The 26,678-nt window shown below is 41.1% G+C and overlaps 1 protein-coding gene across 1 annotated transcript; it reads right to left on the reverse strand.

Annotated features, from left to right (window-relative positions):
* Positions 1-777: 777 nt before the first annotated feature.
* ddost (dolichyl-diphosphooligosaccharide--protein glycosyltransferase subunit (non-catalytic)) lies at positions 778-21,481 on the reverse strand. Its single transcript, XM_061904768.1, has 11 exons — positions 21,217-21,481; positions 9,229-9,339; positions 9,063-9,149; positions 8,890-8,993; positions 8,724-8,818; positions 8,195-8,288; positions 7,508-7,656; positions 5,135-5,282; positions 4,938-5,058; positions 4,740-4,846; positions 778-1,290 (listed from the first exon to the last, which is right to left on the reverse strand). Exons 1-11 carry the CDS (start codon positions 21,431-21,433, stop codon positions 1,141-1,143), a joined length of 1,383 nt encoding a protein of 460 aa, XP_061760752.1. The 5' UTR covers positions 21,434-21,481; the 3' UTR covers positions 778-1,140.
* Positions 21,482-26,678: the final 5,197 nt, after the last annotated feature.

The raw sequence follows: 26,678 nt of genomic DNA on the forward strand, positions 1-26,678 counted from the left end.
GGAAAACGCTGTATAGCCCGCAGACTTTTTTTGGGTATAAAACAGTAAACAGGTGAAATGTGACAAGAAAATGTTGCAGTGTTTACTCTAATAGCACAAAACTGCCATGCAGGGTGTTATTTTCTTTGAAAAAAAAAAAAAAAAAAAATCCAAATCAATGTCACGATAAATATTCCACTTTGAGATATCCATTCATCGTCTTTCGCTTATCCGAGGTCAGGTTGCGGGTGCAGCAGCCTAAGCAGCGAAGCCTAGACTTCCCTGTCCCCAGCCACTTCGTCCAGCTCCTCCCGGGGGATCTCAAGGCGTTCCCAGGCCAGCCGGGAGACATAGTCTTCCCAACATGTCCTGGGTCTTCCCCGTGGCCTCCTACCGGTCGGACGTGCCCGAAACACATCCCTAAGGAGGGTGGCATCCTGACCAGATGCCTGAACCACCTCATCTGGCTCCTCTCAACGTGGAAGAGCGGCGGCTTTAGTTTGAGTTCCTCCCGGATGACAGAGCTTCTCACCCTATCTCTAAGGGAGAGCCCCGCCACCCTGCAGAGGAAACTCATTTCGGCCGCCTGTACCCGTGATCTTGTCCTTTCAGTCATAACCCAAAGCTCATGACCATAGGTGAGGATGGGAATGTAGATCGACCGGTAAATTGAGAGCTTTGCCTTCCGGCTCAGCTCCTTCTTTACTTTCAGTATAGTTTATGTAATAGAAACACTAAAATAGTCGCATTCAAATACAATTAAAATGCCTCACGGTGAGAAATAATGTCACTTGACAGTTGGAATGTCAATAGTTTATTGTTAAAAAACAAAAAAAGAGACTGCAGGTAAATTATGAGTTGGCATAATTTTGTTCAGTGCATGTGGCGACCACCATAATAGTGAAATAAGGGCCAATCATTATGTGTGAATGACATTCCTGAACTCGCTTCAGATCATTTTTTAAAAATGGTTTACCAACCAAGTACAAACATGAACATTTTGTGTTCAAATAAAATGAAAAGGAAAAACATCTGCACAGTATTTTAGTGTCAAGACCCAATTACTTGAGTCCTCCCAGCCAAAAACAAACTGCATTGCCCCCAAACTCAATTTCCAAGTTGCTTTCAGAAGTTCACTGGGGTTGTTGTACTCCCTACCATCTAGTCAAACTTTTCCTTCTCTTTCATGTGCAGGAAGACAATGCTGAAGATAAACAGTCCCGACATCATGGAGAAGACGCTGGCATAATACGGGAACGCGGAAGGGATGAAGCGCTCGTATTGAGTGTGCTGCAGGGGCCGCACGGACACCTGTGGTACACAAACAATAGTAGCACATCAAGACTATGGGATACTGTCCAGCCTACAAACACTGCATAGAAAAAAGATAGGTAAGACACACAATGATGCATGCAGTGTCCTTTTTATTAGTCAATTAAAACAAAACACTTAAAGCAAAACTGGAAAGCAAAAGCCTGAGGCTGCTTATGTGTCCTTACCTTTAAGGTAAGGACACATTTTATTCAAGAGGAGATTGAGTGCAGAAATATTTTTTTACCAATAAGGATGGGTAAATTTCACATTTAAATTGATACGGTACCAATTCCCGGTACTTGGGAATTGATACTGGTACTCAACGTCACCATTTTCCATACTTGTATGTGTGTGTTCATGTGTTATACTAAAAATAAAATAACGTTATTTAAGATAATGGTAACTGTGCTGTCCACTAGTTGTACACTTCTGAGTCTCAGTTGCAAGTATTATATAGTAGACTTTGCATGCAAATCCAAGACGTTAATGGGAGTAGTGTTTAGACTACAGTGTGCTGCCTATTCAGGAAGTAGCCTTTGCCATCATGTTGAATGTAGTCTTTTGTTGCACCCTAAAAAGTGCTTGTATTGTACTTATTACACACCAGCTGTTAGTAACGTGAATCTTAGTTGAAGATTTCATTACCATATTTCAGGGGTCGGCAACTTTTACCACTCAAAGAGCCATTTTGAACCGTTTCACAAAATAAAGAAGACAATGGGAGCCACAAAGCTCTTTTGAAATTTAAAATGAAATAACACAGCATAAAGACATTTTTTTTTTGCTTTGTGCTATGTGTAAACCAGGGGTCTTAGACACGCGGCCCGCACCTTGATGAGAAATTGTATTGTTAGTGCAGCCCGCGACTTTTCAATGAATTCCGGTTCACAGCATTACACTTGTCAACCCTCACAAATTTTCCGGGAGGTTCCCGAATTCTTAAAGCGACCATTCTCGCGAATATCTGCTGATGGTCACCCAGATAACAATAATAAAGGCGTGCTATGAAGCCACTGTCTTTGACGCCTTCTACAACATGTACAAACAGCTTGCCAGCCCAGTAATATGTTGTATGTGGCTTCAGCAGATACACGTACACGATTGCAAGGCATAGTTGTTCAACAGCCATACAGGTCACATTGAAGGTTGTGTTATAAACAACTTTAACATTCTTACAAATATGCGCCACAATGTGGACCCACACCAAACAAGAATGACAAACATTTCGGGAAAACATCCGCACTGTAACACATTATAAACGCAACATAACAATTACCCAGAATCCCATGCATCCACGACTATTCCTGGCTACTGTATATTATACACCCCACTTGCACCAAACCCCACCCCCCGTGCGCCGGTTGAGGTAGGCAGGGGTGCGGGGGTGTATGATATAGGCAGGAATAGTCATGGATGCATGGGATTCTGGGTATTTGTTGTGTTGTGTTACTGTGAGGACGTTCTCCCGAAATGTGTTTGTCATTCTTGTGTGGTGTGGGTTCACAGTGTGGCGCATATTAGTAAGAGTGTTAAAGTAGTTTATATCACAACCTTCAGTGTAACCTATATGGCTGTTGACCAAGTATGCCTTGCAATCTCGTACGTGTGACGATAGAAACAGCGAAATACATGCGTCTGGCCGGCACGCAGATAGCATGGTGTAAAGGCGGGCGTGATGACATATAGAAGAAGCGAAATACATGCGTCTGGCCGGCACGCAGATAGCATGGTGTAAAGGCGGGCACGATGACATATTGTAGAGGACGTTGAAAGTAAACCCATCACGGCACGCCCTCAATATTGTAGTCCGAGTGAAAATCGGAAAATGTTAGCCCCGGGTGATGTCCGAGAGAGGCACCAAAATCTTGAAACCCCCCGAAATAATCGGGGGGATCGGCGATTATGCAGCTGAGCCACATCAGAGTGGCCAAAGAGCCGCATGGGGCTCCGGAGGCGCGGGTTGCCGACCCCTGCCATATGTGGATGTGTTGAAATTGCAATGTAAAATCGCTAGTGCTAATAAGTAGCGTGTCTATGGCACATCCAATGAGCATTTAATCTCTGATGCCAATATGCACTTTTATACTGACGATACAATTATTGATTGCTCTGGATCATCTCTGGAGCAGACTGCTAATTCCCTGCAGAAAAATTTTGTTGCTGTGCAGAAGTCACTTACTTACTTAAAACTGGTTCTCAATGCTGACAGACAAAACTTATGCTGTTCTCCAAACATAGGAAGGTGCCTCAAAATCCCTTGGTAGTGTCCACTCTTAAAGTAAATATCATTGAAGTGGTGCATGAATATAAATACCTTGGTGTTTTAATTGATGACTCTCTCACTTTTAAGGATTTTATTGATAAACTGGTGAAGACACTAATACTTATATTGTGGATTTTCTTCCGTTTTTCTTTAGGTGTAAAAAAGCACCTTGTCTCTGACACATTTGTATCTGCTAGATCAGTGGTTCTCAACCTTTTTTCAGTGTCCCCTTGTAAACACTTTTTTAATTCAAGTACCCCCTAATCAGAGCAAAGCATTTTTGGTTGAAAAAAAAAGAGATAAAGAAGTAAAATACAGCACTATGTCATCAGTTTCTGATTTATTAAATTGTATAACGGTGCAAAATATTGCTCATTTGCAGTGGTCTTTCTTGAACTATTTGGAAAACAAGATATAAAAATAACTAAAAACTTGTTGAAAAAAAAAACAAGTGATTCAACTATAAATAAAAATTTCTACACATAGAAGTAGTCATCAACTTAAAGTGCCCTCTTTGGGGATTGTAATAGAGATCCATCTGGATTCATGAACTTAATTCTTAACATTTTGTCACAAAAAAATAAATCTTTTACATCAATATTTATGGAACATGTCCACAAAAAATCTAGCTGTCAACACATTCATATTTTGTTGAAGTATTATTAAATACATTAATTTATAAAGGATTTGTTGCTATTTTTTGAATATTTTTGAAAAATCTCACGTACCCCTTGGCATACCTTCAAGTACCCCCATTTGAGAACCACTGTGCCAAATTATGATTTTTTTTTTATATGAATAAAATAGCATTGAGCCAACGCATTTTAGAAACCGGGGCCTTACTGCACGGAAAATTGCAACATTACATAGAGGCAGTCCGACTGAGTCCATATGCTGTCCCAGTCTGCCAGGAGACATTATGTCACACGCAGCGTTTGATTATACGTGAACCGGTACTGGGTAGTACCCAGAGAATTTGGTTGGTGCTTATGAAACTACCTAACTGGGTACTCATCCCTATGGAGCACTGCAGCAAAGTGGAGACTATGGAGTGTAATCCTGCAGAGCAGCAAGCTAATGTTAGCCTAAGCATTCATTAAAGAGATGTATAATGAAAATTCATCATACTGTCTTCATGTTCATGAAGGTTGCATGAAAATGAGTGTTTGTCTGACAGACTGACCTGAGTGGATGAGTACAGGTGTGTATATCCCAGTCGGTTGTAGTCCACCTTGAACTGGAAGACTCCGTACACGTCCGGCAGCTTGAATTGGACGCTGTATTTCCCACCTTGTACAACAAATTAAGTGCATTCAATTTTAAATCCTATGAACACTTATTTAAAATCCAAGCAATAATATGCTGCTTAAACTAACTGTACCGTTTTTCTTGAGGTAAGTCCTGACGAAGGGGTCAATCCTCACAAACTCCAGCTGAATGTCGTCACCATCGAAAGGAACCCAACGGCCCTCAGAGAGCATCTCAATGACCACGCTGTACTCCTGCCAGGCCAGTATAGTTGACATTAACCCAGATCAGGTTTTTTTTTTTTTTTAACATCTTAGTCAATTGACTCACCACAAGATCGGTGACGGTGTAAGCCGCAGGGGGAGAGGTCTCGCCCACGGGATGATGGGTAACAGCACCTACCCTGAGGACACCGGCCTCTTTGAACACCCAGCGGGAGAGAGCCTCTGCCAGCTCCTTGTTGCCGGTCTGCTCGTGTCTACAAGAGACAAGGAAATACACTCGCTTGAATACTTGATCTAGTCCAGGGGCGCTCACACTTTTTCTGCAGGCGAGCTACTTTTCAATTGACCAAGTCGAGGAGATCCACCTCATTCCTATTTATAATTTATATTTATTTATTTATGAAAGAGACATTTTTGTTAACAAGTTAATGGTGTTTAATGATAATACAAGCATGTTTAACACACATGGATTCCTTTCTTTCATGAAGACAAGAATATAAGTTGGTGTATTTGATTCTGATGACTTGCATTGATTGGAATTAGACAGTGGTGCTGATAACGTCCGCATTTTCAAATGGAGGAGAAAAAAAAAGTCCTCCTTTCTGTCCAATACCACATGAAAGTGGTTGGATTTGGCATCTCATTTGTCCAACTTGCATACTCGTTTTTAAACACTTTGTTATGAGAGTAGCATATGTGTGTGGCCCTTTAATGTCTGGCAGCAGGTGAGTGACGTCAGTGAGTGTGCGGGTGGGCAAGCAAGTGAGAAAGCGGTCACTGAGGGCGGGGGAGAAATACATTGGCATCAAACTCCGTAGCTTGCTAGCTTGTGCACGCTAGCTTTCTGAGACTCTTATTTTGTTAGCACAGGCAGGATGAAACAGGTCTTTTATGGTGAAGACAGGAACTGTGCAGTCGGTCTTTAGAGTTTTGACAGTAGGTACGGAGTCTCTAGAAATAAAATGTGTTTCTCTGCGTCCGCCCTGTTAGTGATTTTTTTCTTAAATATGAGCTCGCAGCAGCCAGCGTCATCTCACAAGATCCTCGGGTGCCGAGAATGTCAAACAACTGACGAAAGTGAAGTCTTGGTATGATTGATGATTGCTCATTTTTATGTCTATTTTTTAATGCCTGGCTTGAGATCGACTGACACACCCTCCGAGATCGACCAGTCGATCGCGATCGACGTAATGCCCACCCCTGTTTTAGTCTGTACAGTTGAAGGCCACCTAATTTGATTCGGTTCACATAGTATGTGTTAGCTGGTGGTAAATGTTCACGTGTGTGTGATTTCACTGCATTGATCAACGGCAGATTAAGTGATCCACATAATGAAATATATAAAAACACATCACAACAATGTGCGCATATAACATAAATGATAATGATAAATGGGTTGTACTTGTATCGCGCTTTTCTACCTTCAAGGTACTCAAAGCGCTTTGACACTACTTCCACATTTACCCATTCACACACACACTGATGGAGGGAGCTGCCATGCAAGGCGCTAACCAGCACCCATCAGGAGCAAGGGTGAAGTGTCTTGCTCAGGACACAACGGACGTGACGAGGTTGGTACTAGGTGGGGATTGAACCAGGGACCTTTGGGTTGCACACGGCCACTCTCCCACTGCACCTCACCATCACCTATACTGAGTAGTTGTTCAGCCTAGAACCAGGCCGTCAATAAATTAACTGAACTTCATAATTTTTCCGGAATCCATAAATTGCCATGTTCTTGTGTGTTTTCTTTGTCTCTTGCCTCAAAGCAAAGTGCAAGAGGGTTCACTCTGAGCATCGCTCTCTTAGCACCTGTACATGTTTACACCATAGCAGAATTAAATGAACGGAGTGAAAGCTCTTGTCAGTCATCCACAATCTTTTTCTCTGTGGGCAGAAGCGCTCAGATTTGTTAGAGAGTGATAACAAAAAAAATGAATAAAAACACCTGTCAGTTGCTTAAGATTAATATTTATTGAAGTGCATTTTTTTGTAACAGACAGAGTCCTTTTTTTTTTTTTGTTAGGTTAAAGTTTTTACCTTGCAACTACAAAAGGTGAAAAATGAATCTAATGAGTTCAAATTGATTGCATTTTAAAAGGGCTATTTGCAATACTATCATTATTATTATTACATTAGAATTACATTAGTGCTGAATTTGGCGTAAAAATATTGATGACAAGAATATTGTTTGTCAGCCCAATATATTGGGCCCAGGCCTAGTTTAGCCATTTGGTATTACTTTCGTAAACTACTGCAACCAGACTACAGTAACACAGTAAATGTTTTGTATAAATGCCATTAAATTACTGGCTGAACGAGGTTGCACTTTGCTTATAGTAATCTTCATTAAAAGATCCAAACCCCTTGTTAGCCCTTTTTTTTATATTTCAATTAAGCGATCGGTGTGCAAGGAGTACAATGTTAAGTTGTGATACCACAAATAAAATAGGAAATAATAGGGTGAGCCAGAGCTGACCTTTCAGATCCAGGTGTGGCTTTCTGCACTGCGGAGTTGAAGAAGGCATCACTAAAGAAGTCCAAGGAGCCACTGAAAACCACTCTGGCGTTGTTTCTTGCCTGAAGGCCGGCAATCAGCAGGGTATTTTTGCCAACAGCGTGGGGGTACTAAGGAGAAACACAAAAAACATTCATTATATAAAACAACACAAAGTATATTTTCTAAATGTCAAAATATAAATATTCTATTTAGTCACTGTTTAACAGTAAGTGCAGTCTACTGCCTGCATAAAGGAAAGGAAGTACTTCATCATCCATCCATCCATTTTCTACCCCTTGTCGCTTTTGGGGTCGCTGGAGCCTATCTCAGCTGCATTTGGGCGGAAGGCGTCGTACACCCTGGAATAGTCGCCACCTCATCGCAGGGCCAACACAGGAAGACAACATTCACACTCACATTCACACACTAGGGCCAATTTAGTGTTGCCAATCAACCTATCCCCAGGTGCATGTCTTTGGAGGTGGGAGGGAACCCACGCAGTCACGGGGAGAACATGCAAACTCCACACAGAAAGATCCTGAGCCCGGGACTACTCAGGACCTTCGTATTGTGAGGCACATGCGCTAACCCCTGTGCCGAGGCGAGGGCATTAATACTGACATGAACCCCAAATATCACATTGTACTGCATATTGAGTGTTGTTACCTGAGAAATGGGTCTGTCAGGGAAAAAGGAGTAGGCTGTTGACGAGCCGGTAAGAATGTCCAGGACCAGAGGGTTGTCAGGGTCAGCCACCATGCTGGGAGACCAATCGATGATATTACTTTATATTCATTGTTAATACTTCAATTACAAAAGACATTCTGAATTGTAATGGATTACTAATTTACGTTCACCAGAGACTTAATGGGTAAGATTAGGGAAAAAAGAAGCAAAATATTGCAGTAATGTGTTACTTTTGAAGAACATTACACCTATATTACACAAAAAAACATGAATTTGTGCTATCATTTATACAGAATGTTTCCTGTTTAATGTCCTCAGATTCACAGCTTTGTTTGGACGTATTGGAGTTTGGTACGTAGAAATACATTTCCATATTTTTCATCTGAATTTGTATATTAGAAGGTGTAATTGCTACAGAATTTTCAAAATAACCCCCCCCCCAATGAGCAATACTTGAATTAGGTCTCTTGCTAGAAAAATGATGCCCATTATGACCCTTCTTACTTACGCAACGCCCTTAAACAAAACTGGTTTATTGGTGGGTTTGCCGACAATAGTGGGAGCTTTCAGCATGTTTTCTGGGTCAGCAACAATCAAGGTGTGCTGGAGACAAAAATGAGAGAATATGGGTAAATAACGATGTAAAATGACAGTAAGACCGGATTGCGGCTTACCTCTCCAGGATCAGACACATCGTAGTTATGGTGGTCGATGACGGCGGTCTTTTCCTCATCGAACTCGATGCCACACTCGCTTCCCAGCTCCCTCAGGGGGTCACCTGAGGAGGATGGAGGTTATTCATTCACGGACTTTTAGAACAAATCAAAATCAGTGGAGTTGACCTGACCAATCTCAGAACTGGCAGCAACCAAGACGTTTCCTCCGCCATCAATGAAGGCTGTTATTGTCTCCACGTTTATACTGCCTCCGAAGTCTGCAAATCAGCACCAATAAATGATCTGTTTCAATAGTAAACAATCAAGTTGATTTAGAAGGACGAATGCTAAATGTACCCTCAACTGATGGGGAAAAGATGATCAGGTGGTCGAAGGGGAATTGTCCATATTTGATGAGCGACAGTGAAGGGTCGTCAGCTGTCTTGAATACAAGATCAAAGCCACGATCTGAAAAGCAAAGACAGGTTAACAACCATATCACATTAAATTAATTGTCAAACACACAGTATAGGAGGGTAATAATTTGTTTTAACAACGATTTGATTTAGAATGTGTGGTTGCTGATACAATCCAGGGACAATATTTTTTTAGAGCAATAATATCCAACAGGAGAGAGTGAGTTAAAATCGATTCAGTGACTTTTTAGCAAAAAAAAAATACCAGTCTATTAAATAAAAACTGGCTACTAGAAACTACAAGTGAAGTTTCCTATATTCTTGTTGTTTCTTGTAAGGGAATTAGGTATTAATGAATTATCAATACAAACAAGCAAGTAAAAAACATTTAATGACCAAAGCATTTCCATATTTTTAAATAAAGTGGAACCAACCCTTTAGGTTGAAATAACGAGAGGAAACATTTTCTGCTCTTATTTTCCATTTTTCAAGAAATCAATCAATCCATTTCTACCGCTTGTCCCTCTCTGGGTTGCGGGGGATGGCTGGAGCCTAAACCAGCTGCATTCCGGCGGAAGGCGGGTTACACCCTGGACAAGTCACCACTCATCGCAGGGCTAACACAGATAGACAGACAACGTTCACACTCACATTCACACACTAGGGCCAATTTAGTGTTGCCAATCAACCTATCCCCAGGTGCATGTCTTTGGAAGTGGGAGGAAGCCGGAGTACCCGGAGGGAACCCACGCATTCACGGGGAGAACATGCAAACTCCACACAGAAAGAATGTGAGGCACTAGCACTAACCCCTGTACCACCGTGCTGTCATATTTAAGAAATGTTCAATTAAAGTACAGTAACCAACATTTTAACAGTAGACTTACCTGCGACTATTTTTTATTCAACATAAAATAAAATACAATGTTAATATAAAAAAAGTGCAAACAATATTGACTTTAAGTTGAATTAGCTTATTAACCTGCTAATATATTTACTGTTTTTGACGTAGAAATAAAGCAAATACAAAATGAATTTATTTAAAAAATGAAGTGCAAACAGGATCTCTTTAGGTTTTAAATGAACAATGGTTTGAACTAGGGATCAACCAATTATTGGCACCAATATTAGTAGGCATTTGGATGTAATTTGATATTGCCCCTTTTATCGGTATCGGCTAATTTTTAAATACATAAAAAATATATACGACAGAAATACATCAGCAGATAAGATGTATACACTTATGATACCAGTATTAGGTATTAAAAAATATATCTCTTATGATACGTAAAGAAGAGCAGGCAACAGCTTGTTTCTGTAAGATTGAGGGGAAAAAATGTCAACCAGTTTAAAAAATGTCTCACAAATTGAGAACAGGAAGTGAAACTGTGTGTTAGTAATTGCTCTGGTAAGATGAAATACACATTGCTTCTTCCTGCTTTTTTTTCTGGACACGGGCAAAGAGAAATAAAAATATGTGATGTATCATATTGAAACTGAATCCATGGTGGAAATATACCTTCACCAACCAACCAACAAACAAACAAATATTTCAGGGTTCCTTACAAGGTATGAAATCTATAAACTGCTACAAAACTGATTAGAAAAATCTGTTATCTTTACCAATTTTCAGGATAGTTCCTCTATTTTGAATTACAAATGATAGACACACGTAATAAAAGGTGTATGTGAAATTCAATTACAACATTAGCACCGCACAAAACTGGTTTGATGTTTCCTAAAACAAAGGGTAACAAAACAAACAAAAAAACAAAGCCTTGTCCAGCTGCTTGCTGATGTACACTATTCATGTTTTGCTAAATTTTACTGCAAATTAATATAATTTCCAATTAATGGTTATAGGCCTCCTTGACTACTAATTCAAATTGGTATCAGTTGTAGCCCTAAAAAAAAAACCATTAGTAGCTCTTTAGTTTGACGTGCTAGTACTCTCATTTTAAAAAACAGCTACGATTTGAGAGAAAACTCACATCAAATGCAAACACCACAACACAATAACACAACAGCTAGAAGCCAAAACACAATGCAAAGATGGAGCTTAGGTGACAGTGGTCAAGTTTCAACAACTTACTGACTTCCTGAGACGGTAAAGTTGAAAATGGTGTAATGAACTAAGTTGGAAATGTAAGTGAAGGGTGACCACTTTTCCAGTCATGAATAAACGTGTTTACTTTGTAAATAATACTAATATACTATGTTCAGGAAGTTGACCTGTCGCCGTAACTGGCTCCGCGGTCACTTCCGTCGTACCCGTCACATCCTTTGTGGCTTGAAGTTGTGTTGCGGCTTTATATTATTGTGTTGTGGCGTTTCTAAATTTCGCTTTTGCAATCGTGCTGTAGCTGAAAGTTGTTGTGTTGTAATTAATGATATTGTCTTGTCGGGTTTGCATTTGTTGTGATATAGCTCCGCCACCGCTAACCGCCATTCTTGTTTTGCCGACTGATGGCGATGACGTCATAGACGGGAAGACAGACTTGAATAACGTTTTACGTCCTTATTATTAAAAGTGTCAAACTTGATCTAAGTCTGCCATTCTTAAATGCAATGTTTTCCTTTTCCTAGAATGGATCAAATTGATACAAAAAGTAGCATTACTGCTAATTTCTAGCATCATTTGAAAAGTCACCTACCAGAAAATGAAGAGTACTTACTCCGCATGTCAACATCTCTGTTCGGTGCCAAACCAATAAAATGCCGAGGCAAACATTTCCACATCAACACCGTATGAAAAAATTGTAAACAACAAAAGAAGATAACGTCTGCAGGAACCTACCACATAGTGAAGGACTAACACTATTTGATTTCCTATTATGCAGCTCTTTTTTTTAAATAGTTATTGAAATATATTGTGGCATCATGCACAAATGTGCACTTTATTTGTTTTAAGCTATTGTAGTGGCGTTCGTACAAAAAGTGCACTTTATTTTAGTGCTGTTTTGATATGTCATCTTAGTGACATCATGCACAAAAAGTGTTTTAAAATGTCTCTGACAATCTTGCACTTTCTGTTTTGAAATGACATGAATGTTTATGCCACTGCTTAATAACAGTTTATTAAATACAGTTTTGGCAAATTGACTTGTGGTTTTCCTTTCTGTTTAAAAACTTTAAAATGAGCATATATTAATGGAGTATAAAGAAGAATGTTGATTGATTTTTATTAGTAGATTGCACATTACAGTACATATTTCGTTCAATTGACAACTAAATGGTAACACCCGAATAAGTTTTTCAACTTGTTTAAGTCGGAGTCCATGTTAATTAATTAATGGTTGTTTTAATGGGGGCTTCACGGTGGCAGAGGGGTTAGTGCGTCTGCTTCACAATACGAAGTTCCTGCAGTCCTGGGTTCAAATCCAGGCTCGGGATCTTTCTGTGTGGAGTTTGCATGTTCTCCCCGTGAAAGCGTGGGTTCCCTCCGGGTACTCCCGCTTCCTCCCACTTCCAAAGACATGCACCTGGGGATAGGTTGATTGGCAACACTAAAAATTGGCCCTAGTGTGTGAATGTGAGTGTGAATGTTGTCTGTCTATCTGTGTTGGCCCTGCGATGAGGTGGCGACTTGTTCAGGGTGTACCCCGCCTTCCGCCCGATTGTAGCTGAGATAGGCGCCAGCGCCCCCCGTGACCCCGAAAGGGAATAAGCGGTAGAAATGGATGGATGGATGGGTTGTTTTAATGTAGACACATAGAATCATCATACTGCTGTGATTATATGCATTAACTGTTCATTTAAGGCTAAGGCAAAATATCGAGATATATATTGTGTATCGTGACATGGCCTTAAAATATCGAGATATTAAAAAAAGGCATATCACCCAGCCCTAGTCTGATTGGCTCAATGTTGAAAGCTGTAGGACGTGGTAAGTGTTTTGTGTGATACAATAACAATAGACATATAAATCTAAGCTTTCTTGATTTCACTACACTAAACAACACCTTTAAAATTAATTGGATAAGACACTACTTGAAAGACCCTACCTCCATTTGGAACTTTATTTCTCATCATGTATTTTCTAACCTTGGAGGCCTAAAATGTTTGCTATTGTGTAATTATAGCATTGATAGGATTCCTGTTGCTCTTTCAAACTTCCTCAAACAAGCCCTTCTAGCATGGTCTCTTATATACAAGCACAATTTTTCACCTACCGAATATTTCATTTTGAACAATAAAGACATATGTTACAAAAGGAAATCTCTTTTCCTCAACAATTGGTTCAACAATAACATTATTGTAGTGAGTCAGCTTTTCAATAAGTCAGGTCAACTTTTTAATTACGAAGAATTTCTACACCATTTTAAGATACCTGTGACTCCCAAACAATTTGCCATTGTATTTGATGCCATTCCAACAGGTGTTATTATGTTGTACAGCGCTTACACACCACCTCTTTCTGCTGTAAAAATTGTGAATGATCCACTTGACACTCCCGTGGGGAAACTTTGCTTTGATCAGAAAAATAACAGAAAAATCCGCAGCTTATTCCAAAATGATTGTGTGTCTGTCTCCTATGTAATTGCCCTCTGGAATAATGTTGTAAATGACATCTGTTGGGTCAAAACGTGGTCCCTTCCTAACAGGTATTTACTTACCTACAAAGTCAAAGAGATATCTTTTAAAAACATTCATCGTTATTACCCTGTAAAGACTGTGATGGTTAGATACAAGAAGGACATTGATGTTACCTGCACCTTTTGAAACATGCATCCAGAGACTGTTAACCACTTGTTTTGGACTTGTGAAAGCACCCGATCACTATGGCAGGGCATCTGTCGCTTCATCCTGGACAATATTCATGACAAATTTGTGCTTTGTTTTCAAGATGTGATATTTGGTTTTACACTGTATGAACAAAAATTTGAAAATGAATTCTACCTTTGCAACCTCATTATTCTATTAGCTAAGTTTTATATTCATAAATGTAAGTTTCTCAATACCTGACCTAGGGCTGGGCAATATATCGATATATACGATATATCGCGGGTTTGTCTCTGTGCGATATAGAAAATGACTATATCGTAATATTCGAGTATACGTTCTCAAGCAGTTGCTTTTAGCTGCGGGCGTACACTTCAGGCTCTTCCCACTCTTTCCTTCTCACAGACATTCTTACATACGTCACATACGTGTCCGCCCTCAAAGAGCAGAGAGGTAGCAGACTGAGCTACGTTAGCTGTTAACGTAGCCGTACGAGAGAAAGAAGGTGCGGATCTGGTAACAAATGAAGGAAGACTTAATTCCCAATAAAAACAGCAGGGGATCCATCGTCTGGCGGTGGTTCGGCTTCAGGTGGGAATTTGTCGAACAGACAACCGTAATAAGTCAAGCATGCGGTACAAGCGTTGCTATAAAAAGTAGCTTTACTGCAATTATGTAGCATCATTTGAAAAGTCACTCGCTAGAGAATGAAGAGAATTTCATCACCATAGTAACATACCACATAGTGAAGGACGAATACTATTCGATTTCCTATTATGCAGCTCATTTTGCAATCTTGCACTTTGTTTTGGAAATGACTTGAATGTTTGTGCCATTGCTTAATAACTTTAATAAATACAGTTTGGGTCAGTTGACTTAGTTGTGATTTCCCTCTCCGCATGAAAGTTTAAAAGTAGCATATATGAATGCAGTATGAAGAAGAATGTTTTAATGTAGACACATAGAATCATCATACTGCTGTGATTATATGAATCAAGGTTTCATTCAAGACCAAGGCAAAATATCGTAATATAAATCATATATCGCGATATGGCCTAAAAATATCGCAATATTAAAAAAAGGCAATATCGCCCAGCCCTAACCTGACCTGTCTTTTGTGCCTTTAAAAAAATATTTTGAACTTTACATTAAAACGCTCTCTACCTTAATTTGCATGGCAGCTCCCTCCATCAGTGTGTGAATGTGTGTGTGAATGGGTAAATGTGGAAGTAGTGTCAAAGCGCTTTGAGTACCTTGAAGGTAGAAAAGCGCTACACAAGTACAACCCGTTTATTTATTTAGTTACCTCTAACAACAAAAAAGCTGTGAAAACGACGATGCTGTGTTCCAAATTTCAGTTATTTAATGAATCTGAATGAGCCTATGGCTTTGCACTTTGTTTGTTATATACATTTTTTTATTGTATTTTACTTTTGCTATTTTGAATTTACAACCCCCTGGCGCTGTTTTGTACGGTTTTCACAATGTTTTGTATTGTTGTTGGACCTACTGTTTGTAATTGTTGAAATGTATAAATAAACATAAAAAAACTAAAACAATAGATGGATAAAAAGGCAATACATTACGTTTGAAAATCTAAAACTTGCAATTTGTCAAAACTAAGGAACACAGTTTGACAAGCGAGCATAACAAAGCTAGGCTAATGTTAGTACGTATAAGCTAGGCCAGTGGTTCTCAACCTTTTTTCAGTGATGTACCCGCTGTGAACATTTCTTTAATTCAAGTACCTCCTAATCAGAGCAAAGCATTTTTGGTTGAAAAAAGAGATAAAGAAGTAAAATACAGCACTATGTCATCAGTTTCTGATTTATCAAATTGTATAACAGTGTAAAATATTACTCATTTGTAGTGGTCTTTCTTGAACTATTTGGAAAAAAAGATATAAAAAAACTAAAAACTTGTAGAAAAATAAACAAGTGATTCAATTATACATAAAGATTTCTACACATAGAAGTAATCATCAACTTAAAGTGCCCTCTTTGGGGATTGTAATAGAGATCCAACTGGATTTATGAAATTAATTCTAAACATTTCTTCATAAAAAAAGAAATCTTTAACATTAATATTTATGGAACATGTCCACAAAAAATCTAGCTGTCAACACTGAATATTGCATTGTTGTATTTCTTTTCACAGTTTATGAACTTACATTCATATTTTGTTGAAGTATTATTTAATAAATATATTTATAAAGGATTTTTGAAGTGTTGCTATTTTTAAAATATTTAAAAAAAAATCTCATGTACCCCTTGGCATACCTTCAAGTACCCCCAGGGGTGTGCGTATCCCCCTTTTAGAACCACTGTGATAGGTCATAAAATCAGTGTCAGTTGAGTCGGTCCAAAGGTTGCCTTTAAGGATTTTTAATGTCCAGCAGATGTCAGTATTTCATGAAACAGTATCAATACAGTTTTGCAATGTGTCGAAACGCTACATGATGCCTCATCAACCCATCACTGCTCACGGTTACGTTAGATCCACTATGGAAGGGGTCACCAACCTTTTTGAAAGCAAGAGCTACTTCTTGGGTACTGATTAATGCGAAGGGGCTACCAGTTTGATACACACTTAAATACATTGCCAGAAATTGCCAATTTGCTCAATTTACCTTTAACTCTATGTTATTAAACACTGATCATCTTAATGATTTCTCACAATAAATATATATAGAAACAGATAAATACAAAAAAAAAGGGTATTTCTGTCTGTCATTTGGTCGTACATTTTTTTTCCTTCTACGGAATGTTTTTTGTAGAGAATAAATGATGAAAAAAACCCTTAATTGAACGGTTTAAAAGCGGAAAAAACACGAAAAAAATTAAAATTATATTTTGAAACATAGTTTATCTTCCATTTCGACTCTTTAAAATTCAAAATTCCACTGAAAAAAGGAAGAGAAAAACTAGCTGATTCAAATGTTTTTGAAAAATTAAAAAAATAATTTATGGAACATCATTAGTAATTTTTCCTGATTAAGAGGATTTTTAGAATTTTGAATACATGTTTTAAATAGGTTAAAATCCAATCTGCACTTTTTTAGAATATATGACAAATTGGACCAAGCTATATGTCTAACAAAGACAAATAGTTATTTCTTCTAGATTTTCCAGAACAAAAATTTTCAAATAAATTCAAAAGACTTTAAAATAAGATTAAAATTTGATTCTACAGATTTTCTAGAATTGCCAGCATATTTTGAAGAAATATTTCACAAATATTCTTTGTCGAAAAAACAGAAGCTAAAATTAAAAATGTAATTAAAATGTATTTATTATTCTTTAGGCTGACGGGAAGCTCCAAGCTATGACAACAATCATTGTCAGTATCGCTGCTGAACGATTCGGCGAGGAGGAGAAGAAAAGCTCCGGAACAACGTACTCAAAGAATCAAAGAGCTGTGAGGATCCACAACATCAGGCAGGAGATGAAAGCACTGAAGTCCCAATACAAGAAGGCCGGAGATAAGGAACGTATTGGCCTGGCCCAGCTAATGTGCATCCTGCGGAATAAGATCAGGGTTCTTCGCCGGGCTGAGTGGCATCGGAGGCGGCGCCGTGAGAGGGCACGCAAGCGTGCTGCCTTTATCTCCAACCCCTTCAAGTTCACTAAGGATTTGTTGGGGCAGAAGCGCAGTGGTAAACTTGCCTCCTCGCAGGAAGACATAGACCAACATCTGAAGCAGACGTACAGCGACCCCGCAAGAGAGCAGGAGTTGGGAGAGTGTAACATCCTCATAGACCCCCCTGAACCGGAGGTGCAGTTTGACATGTCAGAACTGCAGCTAAAGGAAGTCAGGGAGGTTGTCCGCAGAGCAAGGGCACGCTCTGCTTCAGGACCAAGTGGCACTTCATACAAAGTGTATAAGAACTGTCCCAAAATCCTGCTGCGTCTGTGGAAAATCCTGCGAGTCTTCTGGAGAAGAGGGAGGATCCCAGAACAATGGAGAGTAGCTGAAGGGGTGTGGATCCCGAAGGAGGAAAACTCCACCCAGCTAGACCAGTTCCGCATCATCTCCCTGCTGTGCGTCGAGGCAAAGATATTCTTCAGCACTGTTTCCAAACGGCTGTGTACCTACCTGGGTCAGAACACCTACATCGACACATCTGTCCAGAAGGGAGGCATTTCAGGAATGCCAGGCTGTCTGGAGCATACCGGTGTAGTGACACAGCTCATTCGAGAGGCAAGAGAGAACAAGGGCGACCTGTCAGTGCTTTGGCTTGACCTGGCAAATGCATTCGGCTCCATTCCACACAAGCTGGTTCAGCTCACATTAACAAAACATCATGTCCCCAGCAGATGTAGAGACCTCATTGCTGATTACTACACCAATTTCAGGATGAGGGTCTCCTCGGGAGCAATAACATCTCGTTGGCACAAGGTGGAGATCGGTATCATCACAGGGTGCACTCTCTCTGTGACACTATTCTCCCTGGCCATGAACATGCTCACCAAGTCTGCTGAGCCAGAGTGCAGAGGGCCTCTATCGAAATCTGGACAACGGCAACCACCCATCAGGGCGTTCATGGATGACCTCACTGTCATGACAGAATCAGTCCCAGGCTGCCGGTGGATTCTGAAGGGACTCGAAAAGGTGATGGAGTGGGCCCGGATGCGTTTCAAGCCAGCCAAATCAAGGTCTATGGTGCTGAGGAAAGGGAAGGTGGAAGACAAGTTCCGGTTTAACATCACAGGCACAGCCATTCTAACCATCACAGAGAAGCCAGTCAAGAGCTTGGGCAAGGTTTTTGACAGCTCTCTGAGAGATACCACATCTATCCAGTCGACCTGCACTGAGTTGGATGGCTGGCTGAAATCCGTGGACAAGTCAGGCCTACCTGGAAAGTTCAAAGCCTGGGTCTACCAACATGGCATTCTTCCCAGGATCCTGTGGCCCCTCCTTGTCTATGCAGTCCCCATCTCAACAGTGGAGACCTTAGAGAGGAGGGTCAGTAGCCACCTCCGGAGATGGCTGGGATTACCAAAGAGCCTGAGCAGCCTCGCACTCTACGGGAACACCAACAAACTGCAACTGCCCTTCAAATCCTTGGAGGAAGAGTTCAAGGTAGCAAGAGCCAGAGAAGTGGTTCAGCTCAGGGACTCACGAGATCCGAAGGTGGCTAAAGCAGGGATCCAAGTGAGGACTGGTAGGAAGTGGAGGGCTGAGGATGCAGTTCAAGAGGCAGAGGCAAGGCTGCGTCAAAGAAGCCTGGTGGGAGTGGTCACTCGAGGCAGAGCTGGGCTAGGCTCCTTTCCAATTCCCCAATTGAAAACCAGCGGGAAGGAAGGGCGCTGCCTTGTTCAGGAGGAGGTGAGAGCTGCAGTGGAGGAAATGAGAACTTGCAAGGCAGTGGGATTGAAGCAACAGGGTGCTTGGACAAGATGGGAGAATGCGGTTGAGAGGAAAGTGACCTGGGCCGAGCTGTGGAAAGCCGAGCCCCACCGCATTAAATTCCTCATCCAGGCAGTGTACGATGTGCTTCCAAGCCCATCTAACCTGCACACATGGGGCATAGCAGAGACACCAGCATGCCCATTGTGTTACAAGCGAGGAACCCTGGAACACATCCTCAGCTGCTGCACCAGGGCACTTGGAGATGGTCGGTACCGCTGGAGGCATGACCAAGTCCTTAAGACCATTGCTGAAACCATCAGCGCAGGACTTGTGTGGGCGAAGCAGTTCCGACCCTCCAAGAAAATCATCGCCTTTGTCAGAGCTGGGGAGCAGCCAACCCCTGCCAGAAGAACTTCTGCGGGCATTCTAACCTCTGCAAGAGACTGGCAGCTGTTGGTGGACCTTGAACATCAGCTGAAGTTCCCCAGCCACATTGCAGTCACCACCCTGCGACCAGACATTGTCCTCGTGTCTGAGTCCACCAAGCAGGTAGTGCTGCTGGAGCTGACCGTCCCATGGGAAGACCGCCTGGAAGAAGCCTTTGAGAGGAAGCTCTCCAAGTACGCGGGACTGGTCAGTGACTGTCAGCAGGCTGGCTGGAGAGTGAGGTGCCTCCCAGTTGAGGTTGGATGCAGGGGTTTTGCAGCCCGCTCCTTGACCAGAGCCTTCAGCACTTTGGGCATCGAGGGAGAGAGAAGGAGGAGAGCCATCCGCAGTACCACCGATGCGGCAGAGAGGGCCTCAAGATGGCTGTGGCTGAAAAGGGGAGAGCCATGGAGTCATGGTAGCTAGCTAGCCATCTGGACACAAGCTGGGGTCTGATCAGCCCCGGCTGGGTCACTTGGAGGAGGGTGTATGATGTTGAAAGACCCGAAACACCCGATGATTCCAGGCACATCACTGAAGATGTGTCCAGAGGCATCAGTAGATGTATGTACACAACAATAAAAAAAATGATAATTTACTTGAACATTGATTTAAATTGTCAGGAAAGAAGAGGAAGGAATTTAAAAGGTAAAAAGGTATACGTATTTAAAAATCCTAAAATCATTTTTAAGGTTGTATTTTTTCTCTAAAATTGTCTTTCTGAAAGTTATAAGAAGCAAACTACAAAAATAAATGAAATTATTTAAACAAGTGAAGACCAAGTCTTTGAAATATTTCTTGGATTTTCTAATTCTATTTGAGTTTTGTCTCTTTTAGAATTAAAAATAATGAGTAAAGCGAGACCAGCTTGCTATTAAATAAATAAAATTTTAAAAATAGAGGCAGCTCACTGGTAAGTGCTGCTATTTGAGCTATTTTTAGAACAGGCCACCGGGCTACTCATCTGGTCCTTACGGGCGACCTGGTGCCTGCGGGCACCGCGTTGGTGACCCCTGCACTATGGATTGAACTTTCATAATATCATGTTAGATCCGCTCGACATCCATTGTATTCGTTCCCACATATGCGGTCCTCTCCAAGGTTTCTCATAGTCACTGTCATCGACGTCCCACTGGGATGAGTTTTTCCTTGCCCTTATGTGGGCCCTACCGAGGATGTCGTTGTGGTTTGTGCAGCCCTTTGAGACACTTATTTAGGGCTATATAAAAAAAACTTTGATTGATTTATTGATTAATGTTAGCATCTCCTTCCGCCAGCCCGAGCACAAAGCTAACATCAAAGAGTGCCGACATAGCAAATCCTAAAACGAGTTTATGGTTCATGTTAGTGCTTCAATGTAATAAAGTGGTCAAATAACAACGTAATAGAAGTAAACACATATCGATGTAAGAGAAGTAAGCAGACATACCTGCCAGACTACGGAAGAAGATAGAATGGCTGTCTCTGATGTTGAGGTTGTCGAGGAGGACCAGCGTCTTGCCGTCGGCCGCAGCACAATGCAACACCCAGGCCAACGAAAGGAAGAAAACTATTCTGCTCTTCTGTATCAACGTCCCGCTGCGTGTTTTGGACGAAAGCCTGGAAGGAGCCCGGGTTGCCGGCATGCTTGCAGACGACGCGGCCATTACGCTGTGGAAGAAGACGTCAGCATAGTACGCCGTTTACCTTTCACCCCGGTGGAGCAACCAATCAGAAGGAGGAACGCGTCGCCTCCACCAATGGGAGGTTCACTTCCGGTTGAAGTTGTCACCATTTCTTGCCATATTTTTTTTATTATTGAAAATTCATTCGCGTACTTTTTTGTCATTACATTTTTGGAAATTAACCCTTGTGTGGTGTTTGGGTCTGTTGGACCAGTTTTCATTTTTTTATTAAAAGAAAAATGATACAGTTAATGAATTTTTCAAACTGAGACTCACTGACTTTGGCTCATCTTCTGTGAAGAACATAGAGTGGGGCAAAAAAGTATTTAGTCAGCCACCGATTGTGCAAGTTCTCCCACTTAAAATGATGACAGAGGTCTGTAATTTTCATCATAGGTACACTTCAACTGTGAGAGACAGAATGTGAAAAAAAAATCCAGGAATTCACATTAGAGGAATTTTAAAGAGTTTAAGGGAGAAGAATACTGAGTTGCATCCCAAGAACACCACACCTACTGTGAAGCATGGGGGTGGAAACATCATGCTTTGGGGCTGTTTTTCTGCTAAAGGGACAGGACAACTTGATCCTTGTTAAGGAAAGAATGAATGGGGCCATGCATCGTGAGATTTTCAGGCAAAACCTCCTTCCATCAGTGAGAGCTTTGAATGGTTGACCAAATACTTATTTTCCACCATAATTTACAAAGAAATTCTTTAAAATTCCTAGATTTCTTTTTTTTTTACATTCTGTCTCTCACAGTTGAAGTGTACCTATGATGAAAATTACAGACCTCTGTCATCATTTTAAGTGGAAAAACTTGCACAATCGGTGGCTGACTAAATACTTTTTTGCCCCACTGTATTTCAGGTGCGATGAGATGGGGACTTGTCCAGGGCGTAGCCCGCCTTCCGCCCGATTGTGGCTAAGATAGGCACCAGCGCCCCCCGCGACCCCAAAGGGAATACCGTATTACCTTGAATTGCCGCAGGGAATATAGTATGCGCCTGTCTTAAATTACTGCCGGGTCAAACTCGCTTCGCAAAATAATTAGCGCATGCTTAGTATTACCGCCTGGTCAAACTCGTGACATCACGATTGACACTTCCCCTGTCATTATTTTCAAAATGGAGGAGGCTGATTTCAATACCGGTAATTTGAAATCGCATAAAGGGAAGAAAATTAGTAGCTATTCAGTAGGACTTAAGGTCCAAGCTTACATCACAATCAATTTTTTACTGCATGCTTTTGGTAAGTGCTGGAGTGAGAAGAGGTTTTAAAATAATTAGCGTATGCTTACTTTTACCACATGCCTTTGGTAAGCGCAGGAGTGAGAAGAGGTTTTAAATTAATTAGCGCCCCGGCGGCAATTCAAGGAAATACGGTAAGTTAAAGTACCAATGATTGTCACACACACACTAGGTGTGGCGTAATGTGTCCTCTGCATTTGACCCATCCCCTTGATCACCCCCTGAGAAGTGAGGGGAGCAGTGGGCCCGGGAATCATTTATGGTGATTTAACCCCCAATTCCAACCCTTAATGCTGAGTGCCAAGCAGGGAGGTAATGGGTCCCGTTTTTATAGTCTTTGGTATGACTCGGCCAGGGTTAGAACTCACAACCTACTGATCTCAGGGCGGACACTCTAACCACTAGGCCACTGAGTAGGAAGAAGATGGATGGATGGATGGATGGATGGATGGATGGATGGATGGATGGATGGATGGATGGATGGATGGATGGATGGATGGATGGATGGATGGATGGATGGATGGATGGATGGATGGATGGATGGATGGATGGATGGATGGATGGATGGATAGATAGATAGATAGATATTTAATGACCACACACCGTACACCCCCCCATCACATTTCTATTACATTTAAGATGTCCAGGTTCACTGGACCCAGGGCTAATAGAAGTGTGGAAATTGATGTTCTGTGTAACTAACACACACACACGCTGAGACAGGAGGAGGACAGAGTGAAGGTACACAGAACATCAGAAGGTCAAATGTGTGACAAAATGAGAGCAGGCAGTGTTGACAATGTTACAAATGTGTGACAAAATGAGAGCAGGCAGTGTTGACAACGTTACAACCTTGTGTGGGAACCGCAGGTGCAGAAACACTAAAGAAGAATCCCTCTGGGATGCGGAAACTGGCAGAGGAATTTTCCGTGCAACGTTCATATTGTTGTTACTCAGCCAGCGTTTGTGGGTCTGATGGACCCGTTGCATTTTGTGGCTTTTAATATGCCTCACAATCAAACACTTTTATGTTAAAATACTGAACAGATGTTTATTGGGATATGGTAAACAACTTGTGTTGCATTTTTTGTATTATCTCGGGATTCTAAGAATATTACTGTCATATTGAGTAAAACACTAACTTTTGTGTTTGCAAACCTTACAAAAGCACATGTTTCTAGTAAAACTCACAAAGATACATGATTTCAGGCAGTATTAGATGATTTGCTTTTTTGGTTTATGAGTTATGATTAAATAACTGTCATATTGAGTAAAAACACATTTTTGTATTTGCAGACCGTACAAAAGCACGTTTCTAGTAAAACTCACAAAAATACATTATTTCAGGCATTATTAGACATTTTGCATGTTTGGGTAAGGAGTTCTGTTTAAATAACTGTCATATTGAGTAAAAAAAAAAAAGATTTTTGTGTTTGCAAACCTTACAAACGCACGTTTCTAGTAAAACTTACAAAGATACATGGATCCAGGCATTATTAGATATTTTAGGAGTTATGTTTGAATAACTGTCATCTTTAGTAAAATTTGATTTCTTTAAAGTGACAATGTAAACATTGGGGGTAGCAAGTGAAAAACATGTACATTTTTGTGTCTTTCAACTTTTACTTTATGACCAGCTGTGTCATCTCCAGGGGACATTTTTATATCAGTCTGGAAAATGCTGTTTCTCAGAAAAGTTAAATAATATAACTTCAAATGTAAATACCTCACAAATTGTTGTTTAACTTCACTGGCTACCAATATATTTTCAGGGTGACTGTTTATGAGTTGATGACTCATGCCTTCCACCCGAGTGCACTTGGATAGGCTCCAGCCAGATTCATGTCAAACTATCCTCCACCTAGCAACGGGTGTCCCAAGTGTGGCCCGGGGCAATTTTTTTAACAACCTGCCGCACATTTTAAAAGTAACACTGAGAGTGACAAATGGTAGAAAATGGATGCATGGCATTACAAAAAACAAACAACAAAAAAACAGAGGACTAAAAGAGCAAACAGGTGAAATGTAACAAGAACATTTTGCAATATTGACACTGATCTATTTAGGCTTTGAAAGTGAAAAATAATATAGATGGATAGACAGACAGACAGACAGATAGATAGATAGATAGATAGATAGATAGATAGATGGATAGATAGATAATATGACTTATGTTAACACTTATATGAGTGGGGGCCTTTTTGATCCTTGGGACCTATAGTTTCAATTGTCATTGATCAAAAAAACAAAAATGAATCAAAAGCAATTATTATTTGATTATGGATTATTTAAATATTTGAGGCTCCATAAAACACTCCATTTGAAAACATGTTTTGGGGAAAATATTGCATTAGTTTGTGTTTTGTTTTTTGTAACAAAAATGACATTCATCCATCCATTCACCAAAATTAAGGGGAGCCTTAATGCTTGTAATATATAAATATATATTGTATAGGTTTTGAAAGTGAAACAATTCTTAACATTTTTAGTGTGCGGCCCTTTATGCTTTGTGGTACTCATCGAAGGCGGACGCACCCTTTTCCCTTTCCTGCTTGCTTCTTTGTTTTGTCTGGTTTACATTTCTTGTTGCCTCTTTTTGCACTGCTCTCAAAAATCTAAACAATCGATCAACTTTCCTCTCAACGAAATTGACAAGATCTCGGGTTTGGGAGAAGCTGTTTGTCCTGATGGAACAGTTGTTGCTAGACCCGACATGGCAGCTGTTCAAAGGGCCGGATGCCTGCCCCCTCAACCCTCATTGCAAGTCTTGAGTTGTATGTCATAATATGTAAATATGCTTTGCTATGGAGTTTTTCCTCTCACTCCAGATTGGGAACCCCCAATGAAGCACAGTATGAGATTGATTTTTTTTTACTCATCATCCCCCAGAGTCTATTTTTTTCCCACCTTTTACAAGGCGTCGTGAGTGGCAAACCAACAACGTTCCTGTTCTGTAATCCCATACAATGTTTGTCTAATCTTGAACGAGTTTGTGGTGATAATGAAATTAAAAATGACAATAAAGATAATGTCGTAGTGGAAAAGGTTTGCACACCTTTGGTCTATAACAGTTGGACTTATTAGGGTCAGCCTATTCCAGCTAATTCTGGATGAGAGTAGTACACCATGGACTAGTCGATACAGTCAATCACAGGCCATGTAGACAAACTATTTAAACTCATTCACACATACGGACAAGTTAGACTCCAATTTACATACTATGCATGTTTTTGGGACAAACACACACAAGAATGGGGAGCAACATCCAACTCCACACAAAAAATGTTCCAAACTCTAATATTTTGACTGGGTAGTAGACGTCCATCCATCCATCCATTCATCTTCTTCCTCTTAACCAAGGTCGGGTCGCGGGGGCAGCAGCCTAAGCAGGGAAGCCCAGCCCAGCCACTTCGTCCAGCTCCTCCCGGGGGTTCCCGAAGCGTTCCCAAGCCAGCCGGGAGACATAGTCTTTCCAACGTGTCCTGGGTCTTCCCTGTGGCCTCCTACCGGTTGGACGTGCCCTAAACAGGCGTTCGGATGGCATCCTGACCAGATGCCCGAACCACCTCATCTGGCTCCTCTCGATGTGGAGGAGCAGTGGCTTTACTTTGAGTTCCTCCCGGATGGCAGAGCTTCTCACCCTATCTCTAAGGGAGAGCCCCGCCACCCGGCGGAGGAAACTCATTTCGGCCGCTTGTACCCGTGATCTTATCCTTTCGGTCATGACCCAAAGCTCATGACCATAGGTGAGGATGGGAACGTAGATCGACCGGTAAATTGAGAACTTTGCCTTCCGGCTCAGCTCCTTTTTCACCACAACGGATCGGTACAACGTCCGCATTACTGAAGACGCCGCACCGATCCACCTGTCGATCTCCTGATCCACTCTTCCCCGACTCGTGAACAAGACTCCGAGGTACTTAAACTCCTCCACTTGGGGCAGGGTCTCCTCCCCAACCCGGAGATGGCACTCCACCCT

The sequence above is a fragment of the Nerophis ophidion genome, linkage group LG06, assembly GCF_033978795.1.
Source record: "Nerophis ophidion isolate RoL-2023_Sa linkage group LG06, RoL_Noph_v1.0, whole genome shotgun sequence".
Classification (NCBI taxonomy): Eukaryota; Metazoa; Chordata; class Actinopteri; order Syngnathiformes; family Syngnathidae; genus Nerophis; species Nerophis ophidion.

Bases quoted from the DNA above. Each gene is read 5' to 3' on its own strand.
- ddost (XM_061904768.1), bottom strand. From the start codon at position 21,433: ATGGCCGCGTCGTCTGCAAGCATGCCGGCAACCCGGGCTCCTTCCAGG. The intron at 8,994-9,062 runs GTCAGGTCAACT...CATCCTCCTCAG, and splicing joins TGCTGCCAGTTCTGAGATTG to GTGACCCCCTGAGGGAGCTG. The intron at 5,059-5,134 runs GTGAGTCAATTG...CTGGCCTGGCAG, and splicing joins ACACCGTCACCGATCTTGTG to GAGTACAGCGTGGTCATTGA.